We start from the raw sequence: 12,053 nt of genomic DNA on the forward strand, positions 1-12,053 counted from the left end.
TTTTAAATTTTACTTTTTAGATACTTGAGTTCAGACTTCACATAAAAATGTGTATCTTTTCTCTTTCATACATTTTAATAGCTACATAGTATTCTCTCACATGACTGTGTCACATGACTTACTTAAATATTCCTTTATTGTTGGATACAGGTTGTTTTATTTGTCCCTCAATTTATTTGTCTTAAATAATATGATAAACAGGTATATATACAAATCATTTTAGGCCTTTCAGGACTATTGCCTGACATTCATTTCTAGAAATGAAATTATTAAATGAAATTATTGAAGATATATAATGTTGTTGTTAAGTACCATCGAGTCAGTTCCAACTCATCAATGCGGTATAGGATTCTTGTGGAGCAGTTGGTGAGTTTGAACCACCAACTTTGCAGTTCAAACTGACCTCGAAGCCCAAAGCTTGTCCTATAGTGCCAGATCAGGACTCCAAAGGTCTATGAGTTCTGTCAGTTTTATCTGTTGCTCCACACCCTCACCACTGGGGCTTTCCTACCAGTCACTTTCAGGAAATGAAAATCTCAGGTTCCCTTCTCTTGATGTGCCCTGCGTCACTTCTACCCTACAATGGCGTCACAGCCATTTGAGAGGCAACCACTCTCTCTCTGGCTGTTCCACTGGACTAGCTGAAGCAATTCAGTAAGGTCTGACACAGTCTCCCAGGCTAGAGACAGTTGTTCTTCATACCTTCTTCTCCTTACTGTCACATCCTGGCAGTTCTCAGATCGCTCAAATTTAACATTTCCTTTCCATCTCCATTAACACTTCCTTAGGCTAAACCCACCTCATATCCCTATGGATAACACCTCCATATTGCATACTCAATTGGTAGTTGTTGTTGTTGTTAAGTGCTATAGAGTCAGTTCCAAAACCCTGTATAGGTTTTCTGAGGTGAGCTTGAACTGCCTATCTTGTGATTCAAACTGACTTTGTAGTCCAGCGCATTAACCCACCACACCACACCAGGATTTCATACCCCATTCAGCCCTCTTTATTCTCAAGGTCTAACATTATTTTCTTAACAGCAAAACTATGATAAGGCTCCCTCTTTTATAGGAAAGAGTTAAAATTTGCAGTTGTTATCTGAGATCTTTTACAGTTCAGTCCTAAACTCACTCCCAACAGTCTCCAATCCCTGTCTCCACGTACATCCTTCCAGTATGCCAAGCCACTGAACATAGCACGTTCTTTAGCACCTTCTTCTTCACTTTCTCCTCATCCCTCAAGGGTAAAACTTAGACATCACATCCCAGGTGAAGCCTTCCCTCATGTCCCACCAGAGTAAGTAGTGTTGTCCAGCTCCGTGTTAATTCACATTAGCAGTAGTTATTCCATTGTGCCTTAGTAGGTCTTCTGCTACACATTGCCTATCTCCACCAATTCTGTGCGGTCCTCTAGCTTAAGGTAATGCCTTTTGCATGAATGATAAGTATGTGTTGAATGAATTAATGTTCATAATGTTTAATCTGAAATTTTTTAACATCTCAACCTAACCTAATTTTAATACATAATTTTAACCTCATCAACATAAATTGTTGTTGTTATTAAGTACTGTGGAGTCAGTTCCGACTCATAGCGACCCTGTATAGGGGTTCCAAGAAGCGGCTGGTGAGCCTGAACCACTTTGTGGTTCTAACCGATGTTGCAGTCCAGTGCATTTACCCTTAGCGCCTCACAGTATTCATTAATTAAACACGTTCCCCAGTGCAGTGTGCATCTTTGCTTAGATCTTAAGAAAATACAGATCAAGGCTTGGCCTTGATTCGAACCTTTTCCTCCATCCCCTTGTCTTCTGTGTATTAATACCTTCATCCCCTCCATCCTCTCTTCCAAGAAGTGGACCAGCCAAAGGGCTTCTAAAAGGAAAGACTCAGTGCAAGGTGATGGACTAGATGGGGAGAGGAGTTGAACGGTTTTTGTTCTAATTTCCTTTAACGCAGATATTTCACACAAATTTCATACAGTGATAGTGGTCCAATGTGTGAGCCATTGCAAGGTTTATATAAAATCTAATGTGTAATACTGCTTTATGAAGAAAGGCTTCCTTTCACAAAGAATTCTCTGGTACAATAGACTAGATTTGATGGTTAAATCTGATGTCTATCATGAAATGTTGGCCGAAGGTCAAAGCACTAATTATAATTAGCTCATTGGATTTTTCTGTTTAGCCATTTGAGATTTATCTTTTAGATTTCTTAATGAAGTTGTCATCTCTTTTTAGGAATCATTATATGGAAAAGCTTCCACTGTGGGTTTGGTTTTAAAGCCTCTAATGAGTTTTTTGGGTTTTTTTTGGTCTAATGGTTAGTGTATCAGCAAACTTTCTATATGAAAATTTACAGATATTGTGAAGAACATATTTTAATAGGTACTGAGAAAGATTTTCCATTAATAAGTAGACTTTCCCATGATTACTCAGTGGGCTCTTATTGAACCTTGGACAGCAATAATAAGAAAAACAGTGGGGGAATGTTGAAAAACAGAAAGATTATGTATTTTAACACTTGACCATGGATTCCTTCCTCTGCTTGTTTACTCACACTGCAGTGGATGAAGACTTCTTTCTATGGAAATACAAAATATTATGGTCATAGTACACTATCAGTGTCATTTAATACAGCGCATAGGTTTGAGTCATGGTGGGAAGAGAATGTGGAGCCCAAAGACAGACCTATCCATTTCCATCTGTGATCCCACTCTGGGAAAGGTCATCCCAAAGCTTTATTCCAGGGTCTTCCTAGAAGGCTGCACTCAGCTGCAGAGGTTGGGGCTGCTGGGAGGAAAAGGTTCCTCATGTCCTGCGCTTACATGGATCTCATTGCACCTCGGGCATTCTGGACGCTGTCCTTTAGTCTATGAAGTGACCATTGACCCTGCAAGCGCTTCCCAGATGCCATTCAAAAAGAATTCTGAACGTACCACTGGTCATCATCTCTGTTAAGGAATTTTCCTTCCAGATTCCATTACAGTTTTCCATTTACTGTTGACCAAAAGTGGAACTGTCTTTAGAATCTGAGCATATAATATCTCCACATTAGTAAGAGCCCTCTAGTTTTTGGTCTTTTCAATATCAGAGAAGTTCCCAACACTCCCCTACCCAGTGTTGCCCCATGTCTGCTTTACTACTGGAACAATTGGTCACTTGGGCACCACTCTAAACACCATTGCTGGAACTCCAAAGGAACTCCAAAGGAACTATAGATCCTAGTGAGTTCAGACAAATCAGGAGCATTTGAAGAGGAAGAGGCTGGGAGAGAGGGGAAAAAAAGAGGGCAAGGAAGAATGTGGGGGAAAGAGCTGTTTTAAGCTGTGAATTCTTATCAGTGAAATAGCTCTTATAATTATTTTGTTATCCGAAACTATATTTTGCCCAAAATATGGATGTAAGTGAAACAGTTTATTTTGAAAAGTAGAAGTGTCTGTCTTCACTGATATACGAGAAATCCATTCAGCATTAGTGGGAAATGAAAAAAATAATGATTGCAAGGAAATTGTTCCAACTCAGAGGAAAATTCCTACTTCCCTATGATATTTCCATATGTGGTCCTTACTCTGCCCCATATCATTGGCAAGATTAAAAGGAATTTCTGGAAGCCATCTTTGTAAATATACTTAGCTGTACTTTTTAATTCTTTCCTTATAGAACATAATCTAACACATCCCTACCTGTTTATATTTGTTTTGACATATATTTACCCAGCCATAAACGACTGAATTTTAAAATTTTACAATGAAAGCCCTTATCCATTGGGATGTCATTCCTGCCCTATGTCAGCCTTACTGAACCTAGGTTGGGTTTAGGCCACTGGTGTAGAGTTCTGAAGAGTCACCTGGGCAGAGGAAACAAACTTTGCCAAAATCTGGAAAGCCAAATGCATATTGTGATTGGATAAGGGTGTTTGCCTTTATTTATTTATTTATTTATTTATTCTCAAGTGTCCTTGATACTGTCGACACTCAGGCAACTGTCCTATGTGCTTTTCCATTGACTAGAGGACACAATCCCGAAGAAGGTGGTGTGCCACTTCAGCGGGAAGGCCTATGCCGATGAGGAGCGCTGGGACATCGACAGCTGCACACACTGCTACTGCCTGCAGGGCCAGACGCTTTGCTCAACTGTCAGCTGCCCCCCTCTGCCCTGTGTTGAGCCCATCAACGTGGAGGGAAGTTGCTGCCCAATGTGTCCAGGTATCTAAACCTTCATCCTGCCATGTTGGTAGTCGTAATACTGATTTAAGATGAAAGTAGATACAGTCCCTGGAGTCTTAGAGCAGGCAAATAGTTATCTAAGGAGCAACAATTGGTTCACCTACTGCAACAGAGGAAGGAGGAGATGTAGGAATAGGAGGAGGACATAGAGTGTGTGGCTAATTGCCTCCAGGAACAGTTGCCTCCTTTGCCATGTCACCAGAAGAACTAGATACAGTGCATGGCTACCATTACTGAATATTTGGATCAAAGATTCTATACAAGAATCCTAGTCCAAAGGAGGACACAAAGAACAGAATTTCAGATTCTCATGGAATCCAGATTTTCTGCCCCATGACAACAGAAAACCCCTGCAACTGTTGTCCTGAATCCTTAAACCTTAAACTAAAAATATACCCTGAAATCCTTTTAAAACCAAATAACAGGTGTTTCATTTGCTGTTGACTAATGGCAAGTGGAGTGCTGGTGTGGCACTGTGGGTTAATGCGCCAGACTGCAAAGCTCTTTGAACTGCAAGGTTGGCTGTTCAAGTTCACCAGCCGCTCCTTGGAAACCCTATACAGGGTCGCTATGGGTCAGAATCGACGGCACTTAACAACAACAATGGCAAGTGGAACTGTGTGGTAAGTTAGCTTAACTGGTCAAGAACGTCTGCCTGGAGCATTATGTTTTAGAACTAGTCCAGGTTTGGCGCTGTAAGCAGCACTGGACTGCTCACCACAAGGTTGGCAGTTCAAACTCACCAACTACTCCTTAGAAACCTTATACAGGATTGCTATGAGTCATAACCAGCTCCATGGCACTTCACAATGACAGCAGCAAGGTTTATGTTACTGGGGGGTTGGCAGCTCAGAAAATGAAGGTAAGGAAGCATGATTGCACAAGTCAGAGAATGTCATCATCCGTGCCACTGAACTGAACAGAAGGAATGGCTGAATGGGCGTATGCTTTGTTGTGTTTAGTCTCAAACACCGTAAAATAAAATTTTAAAATGGTGGAACGAGAGCAGACCTCTTCCACCCATCTATTACCTCACATTGCCTAGGCTGTGTGGTGGACTCAGCTAAAGTCTTCATGTGTCAACACTTCAGAGTAACTTAGAAAACTGACCACCACGTGTCAAACCTCGGATTTGTGCTAGAATTGCTCTGGTTTTTCTCTGTGTCTTCTGCCGTTCTTCGTTACTTATTCTCATTCCTTTTTTAAGATGTAGTGGAAGAAGAAGAAATACGTGATTTCCTATTAGTTGTTTCATCTAGGACCTACGTCCTGTGTTATAAAATTCCACACCAGTCTTCTTAAGAATACGCTTTTAATGAGGTAAACCGTGAAAGTTGACATACATCGGGTTTCACTCATACTTGTTCAGCAAAGAATCATGTAGTGCTTCATGGTGCAAAGGTTAAACTGCTTGACTCCTAACCTAGAGTTCAGTGATTCGAACCCAGCAGCTGCTGTATGGGAGAATGTTAGTCTGCTTCTGTAAGATTTACAGCCTACAGGAAACGTAACTCTCACCTGTAGGGTTGCTGTGAGTTGGAATTGACTAGACAGCAGTGTGGTTTGTGTTTTGTGTGTCACGTCCGGCCCGTTCTAAGCACTAGGGATAGATCGTTGTTGTGAAGTGCCGTCAAGTTGGTTCCTACCCGTAGCAACCCTGTATAGGGTTTCCAAGGAGCAGCTGGTGAGCATAGCCACCAACTTTGTGGTTTAAACTGACTTTGCAGTCCAGGACTCCACTAGGGATATATTAGTGGATAAACCAAATAGTGAATAAACAGTACCAAAAATAGTCAGAAGACCTGTGGAGAAACACATGATCTGACAAGGGGGGGGTAGAGAGAAGTTAAGTGCCATCTGTTGGTTCTGACTCATAGGGTTTCCAAGGAGTGGCTGGTTTGCTTGAACCACCAACCTTGCCACTCAAACTGACCTTGCAGTCCAGCCCATTAGCCTGCAACACCACACCAGGACTCCAGAGAGAAGTAGGACAGGTAATTTTGTTTATAGAGGATGGTCAGGAAGTCTCACTGACTGATAAGGTTTTCCTAAAAAGAAGCATAAGAATTGCAGGCATCCTGGGAATGAGGGGAGTAGCCAGGGTAAAAGCCCCAAGGTGCTAGCATGCTCTGCATACTCAGGAAAAGCAGAAAGAAGGCCTTGGGGATGGAGATAAGGTGAAGATAGCTGTGGGCCAAGAGACAGGATCTCTTAAGTGGTTGTAAGGGTTTTATTGAGTTGGGAGATAAAAGCTCGCAGGGTTTTGAGCAGAGGGGTGATGTGATGTGCCTTAGTTTTAACTGGATTGCATTTGATGCTAAAAGAAGCATGGAGGACCAGTTCAGACACCTTTATGATAGTTCAGGTTAGAGATGAGGATGGCAACTGTCGAGGTGCTGAAAGTGGGTGGATTCTGGTTAGACTGTAAGGGTAGATTCAATAGGATTTTATTTGGTGTGGGAGTCAGAGGAAAAGTAGAGCTCAGGACGACTAAAGATTTTGGACTAAAACCCTGGAGTTACAGCGCTGGGAGTGAAATCAGCTTAGTTTGGAAACATTTGTATTTGAAATATCATTAGACAAACAAATGGAGATAATGAGTAGGCAACGGATTATGAAAGTCTGGAGTTCAGGAGAAAGAGTGGAAATAGATCTCTAAATTTGATCGTTGTCAGCTATGTTACTGTGGTTATGTGCCCTGGAGCCGGTTTCGACTCATAGTGACCCTGCACACGGTTTCTGAGATTATAAATCTTCACGGGAGCAGAAAGCTTCATCTTTCTCCCAAGAAACAGCTGGTCATTTTGAAGTGCCCACCCTAAGGTTAGCAGCCTGTTTCGTAACCACTACCAGAGCTCCTTGTTGTCAGTTTGGGTAATGTAACTTTTTCTACAAATGTTTTGACATTCTCTCAGAGATGCAGGGGAACAGAGTACCTAGGACTGAGCCCTGAGACCCTTTAACTTTGGAAGCTGGGTAGGAAGGCGGGACTAACAAAGGAAGCCAAGAGGGAGGACCCACCAAACGGGAGAAAAGCTAAGTGATTCCGTGCCCAGGAAGCCAAGGGGAGAAAGGGTTTCAAGTAAGAGGCTGTCATTTGCTGAATTGAGGTAGGTCACGAGATGAGAAATGAAGATGAAGCATTTAATTTAGGATTGTCATAATCACCTTGGTAAGAGCGGTTTCAGTTCAGTGGTGGCAGCAAAGTCTAATTAGAGTGATTTCAGGAGCGAATGGAAAAGGAGGAAATGGAGGCAATAATCCTACAACTCACGTACAGATCATCAGTACAGAGTTCAAAAGCAAGATTGTACCAGGAAGTACAGTGGTCTTAGTGTGTGGCACTGTATGATAAACAATGGACTGCAAGGTCGGAAGTGTGGCACTGTATGATAAACAATGGACTGCAAGGTCGGAAATGCAAACTTACTAGTCACTCCTTAACAGCATCAGAGTGACCTTGGAGGTCTTTGCAGAGAAGGAATCTATCTGGGCTAAACCTTCAAGGAAAGGCAGGCTATCAAAGAGCCCAGATAGGAAAGGTAAAGGCCAAATGACCCTGGAGCAGAATCTTGTAGTAATAGGAGGTAAGGACAGAAAAGCTGGTTTGTGCCAGGATTTGTAGGGCCTTAGTTATCTAGCTACAGTCCTGGTATGTTGTTGTTGTGCGGTGGAGTCAGTTCTGACTCAGAGCCACCCTGTACAGGGGTTTCCGAGGCCGTAAATCTTTACGGGAGCAGAAAGCCTCATTTTTCTCCCGCGGAACCGCTGGTAGTTTCGAACTGCTGACCTTACGGTTCGCAGCCCGATTTGTAACCACTACGCTACCAGAGCTCCTTAGAGTCCTGGTATAGCACTATAGTATTAAGTCTGAGGTTCAAGCTCACCAGCTGCTCCATGGAAACCCTATACGGGTCAGTGTGAGTCAGAACCGACTCAACAGCACTTAACAATTAAAAAGCCTAGAGAATTAGACTGTGAACCACTAGGTCAGTGGTTTGAGCCCACCAGCTACTTCAGGGGAAAAAGATGAGGCTTTCTGTTCCCTCAAAGATTTACAGCTTCAGAGACCCTATATAGGATCACTATGAGTCAGAAACCTATTCGAAGGCACTTCACAACAAAAATATTATCAAGCGAAGAATATGGATCTGGTCTGTAGCAGGCAGCACAGAAGGATCATGTTGAGCCGTGGCATGGCACAGTCATAAAGGTATTAAACAGGGGAGTGTGCAGGGGGCACTAAAGCAGGAAGAGGTGAGGCCAGGACCCCTACAGTGCAATGCATTTGTCCCAGGTGAGTGATAGTAAAACCCAAACTCAGGGCCAGGGGCCGGGGTGCAAATTCACCTGAGCAGTTCCTCAGAGCTGGTGTCCCAGTTAACTGAGAGAGTATGCAGATAGTGCTAACATCAGTGTTCATCACTAGGGATGTCTCGGGGTTTACTGTTGGGGTGAAATTTAATTCCTGTTTATATACTGTGCCTTCTACCTCTGGAGCATTATTGCTGCGTCACTTCATCTGATCTCTAAGCAAATTTAGAGCTTTTTAGTCTGCAGAGCTTTTGCCACCTTCTGTCTGATTGGGTGCCACCTGCCAAGGAGGCTGGGATCTTGGCCCTTCGCTCATTGGCACGCAGTGTGACCACAGTTGGGATTTCTAACTAAAGTGTCAGGCTTAAGCCACCTCCTAGAAACACCAGGGAAGACCAATAAAATGATTGTGGAATTCTGCTAGGTGGTCCAACAAACAGGAGTCTTGCTCTGTGGACACTAAGGTTCTTAATAAACAACCCAGAAGTCAGTTCTGATACATGAAGACCCAAATGTGGGCAGAATAGAACTGCACGCTCAGGTTTTTAGCAGCTGTTTTTGTTTTTTGTTTTTTTGCTTTCTTCTTTTGGCAAAAGATTACCAGGCCTGCCTTTCTTCTGAGGAGCCTCAGTATGGGTTCAAACTGTCAACCTTTTAGTCAGATGTTAAGTGCCATCAAGTTGGTCCAACTCAGAGCAACCCTATATAGGGTTTCCAAGGAGTGGCTGGTGAGTTTGAACCACCAACTTTTCAGTCACATCTTTAGATGTAAGTACAAAGTTTTGAGACAGGTAGTGCTTGATCTGTTTTACAGGAGAAGGAACTGAGGCTCAAAAAATTATGTTAATTGTACAAAGTCAAGTATTTTGTAATCAGAGCCGAGAAAGGACACAATTTAAGGAAGTAAAACCTCCTTCAGTCTGTAAGTCTGCTCTACCTGGCTTTGCTGGGTAGGGTTTTGTTGTCTTTCTCCTGACTGTGTTTAGCTACAATGTCAGTAGCATCCCCACTTCTTGTTGTTGTTTTAATCAGGTTTTATGGTTGTTGTTTTCGCTGGAAGTATTCTCCTTTGGGGCAAAATTGTTCTAGACAGGAGTTGTGAATACAAGGGGGTTCCAAAAAGTTCATGGACAAATGAAATAAAAAGAATATGGAGATTCTTGAAGCCCCCTCCTGTTCTGTGAAGATGGGGTATGTTGTTGTAGCTCTAAAATTTTAGACCAGGTCCCACCATATAGTAAGTGCCCGCCCAGGAAGTACTTGTTGAATGAATCAGTAATTACTCAAGAAGACAGCCTCTTTCCTCCTGCCTGCCAGCTCCTAAGTTTTTACACTATTGTCAAGTAGAACATGTGTCAGTGCTTGTAGGGAAAAACTAAACTTGGAACTCCTGCTTTGTGGTGGGGCTTCACTTGAAATATACCCAGTCTGCAGGCATGAGATACAAGCTTCAAAGTTGTTTTACAGCCAGGAAGAAATCTGAGGTGGAACTGAATTGATCCCGGTTCTGGGCCTCGGGAGATCTATGGTACAGAGCTGTAGACTTTCACAGTGTTGGCAGCCCATACCTCACATTAGCCTTCACATTGAGGCCCCCGAGACCAGTGTTAACAGGAAGGCTGAAAGCTGTGGGCTGGACTGTGCAGAAGAGAGGCAAGGTAGTAAGGAACTAGCACTGAAAGATCCAGTCTAAAGTGGTTTTTCTTCCCAAGTTCATCCAGAAAATTCATGCTGCATTTCTGGGGTTTTCTATGGGTGACTAACCACCACCCTGGGCCTTCACACTCACCATTCCCAGCACACACTGAAATCACCTACTTATAGAAGTCAGCACGTTTTTTACAAGCTTTTCAGATAATTTTGATATGATAGAAAAGTTTGATTGTAGAGTTTGCAGGAAATCACTGAACCTTTGAAAACTCTAATTGCTTCTAGTTCTTGTCTAAAGGTTTTATAATGGAAATAAGGCTAAAGAGAGGTTGTTTTCGGAGACATCAGGTAAGTGGACTTTGGAAACAACTGATCTGCGTGCCAGCTCTGCCAGTTACTAGATACATAATTTTGGGGAAGTTATTTAATCTCCCGGAGTTTATTTCGCTTGCTAAGTACTCAGTTCTCACAGTGGAAGCTTAACAAGATTTCACCTTCTCTTCTCACTTATTTTCACCCTTCCTCAAATTCTTGAAAGGCTGATGGCTTTGGTATAGACAATGATCATCTTAAACAGAAGACATGCTTAATTTTTTAAAAGTTATATAACTTATTTTATTCTAAATTAGCCCTGTTGTGTAGGGTTTCCGAAGCCTCATCTCTACCGCGGAGCAACTGGTGGGCTTGAACCACTGACCTTGTGGTTCGCAGTCCAGTGCTTATCCCATAGAACCACGGAGCTCCCTAACCTGGTTAAAAAAAAATCTATTAATATGGCCAAGAGGAGACGCATGATTGATGCTGACTTTTTGTCACATTTTGAAAATAGAGTTGCTTAAGACTTATTTCTTGAAAAATGCGGCTGCATGTAGTAAGGTGGTGGTATGCCACTGAGTCGGTTCTGACTCATAAAAACCCTGCATAGGGTTTTTGAGACTAAATCTTTATGGAGCAGAAAGCCTCATCTTTCTCCATGGAGCGACAGATTTAAACTGCTGAGCTCATAATCCACCACACTACTCGTGCTCCTTAGATGTATGTTTATATGAACTTAGGAGAACCCTAAGTTTTTACAATGGAGGTTTGGAATTGAAAGACCTGCTCTTTGGAATGAGTATTATTTTTCCAAGACAGTTCTGTTTCATGGTGTACTATGTTGTTGGTTTAAGTGCCTATATGATCCAGTTAGGGCAAGAGAGAGGAGGTGGATTGGAACACATGAAAAGTGAAAGATGCTTTAACCTGCTGACATAGTTTACATAAATCATTCACCCACATTTTATAGGAAAACAGTAAGTGCAATATTTAGCTGATGTCAATTATAAGAATATTTTTCATTTCAGCCAGTACCCACCACCTTGCATAACCCTGGTAGAGGAGAAAAACTTGGTAGTTTTTTTTTTGTGTTTTTTTGAATGTTATGTATTCCACCTGGGTTTTTCGTGTCCCAGGACATATTGAATTGAGGCTATAAAAGCCAACGAAGTAAGATACAGTAAGGTAGCTTCACCATCTTTTATGACGCATGTACTTTCTTTTAGAAATGTATGTCCCAGAGCCAACCAACGTACCCATTGAGAAGACAAATCATCGTGGAGAGATTGACCCGGAGGTCCCTCTGTGGCCCACACCTAGTGAAAATGACATTATCCATCTCCCTAGGGGTAAGTGCACAGGTCAGCTAAGGTCCTGTCTTACGTCTGGTCTGTTTTTATTTTTTTGGTTTGGTTTTAAACTCCCTGTGGTGCTGTAGGATAAGCGCTAGACCAAAAGGTCAATTTGAACCTAAGGTTGGAGGCTCAAATTCACCAGCAGCTCCTCAGAAACCCTGTACAGCAGAGTTGCTGTGAGTAGAACCCAACTCA

The 12,053-nt window shown here is 42.4% G+C and overlaps 1 protein-coding gene across 1 annotated transcript in view; it reads left to right on the forward strand.

The window, feature by feature from the left end:
- The window catches only part of CRIM1 (cysteine rich transmembrane BMP regulator 1 (chordin-like)), a 270,004-nt gene that overhangs the window by 255,020 nt on the left and 2,931 nt on the right, over nt 1-12,053 (forward strand). Inside the window, exons 14-15 of the mRNA XM_006839357.1 lie at nt 4,009-4,203; nt 11,730-11,852. Of these exons, the coding sequence (XP_006839420.1) occupies nt 4,009-4,203; nt 11,730-11,852 (318 nt within the window). The remainder of the gene's footprint in view (nt 1-4,008; nt 4,204-11,729; nt 11,853-12,053) is intronic.

The sequence above is a fragment of the Chrysochloris asiatica genome, unplaced genomic scaffold (assembly GCF_000296735.1).
Source record: "Chrysochloris asiatica unplaced genomic scaffold, ChrAsi1.0 scaffold00024, whole genome shotgun sequence".
In the NCBI taxonomy this organism is placed as follows: Eukaryota; Metazoa; Chordata; class Mammalia; order Afrosoricida; family Chrysochloridae; genus Chrysochloris; species Chrysochloris asiatica.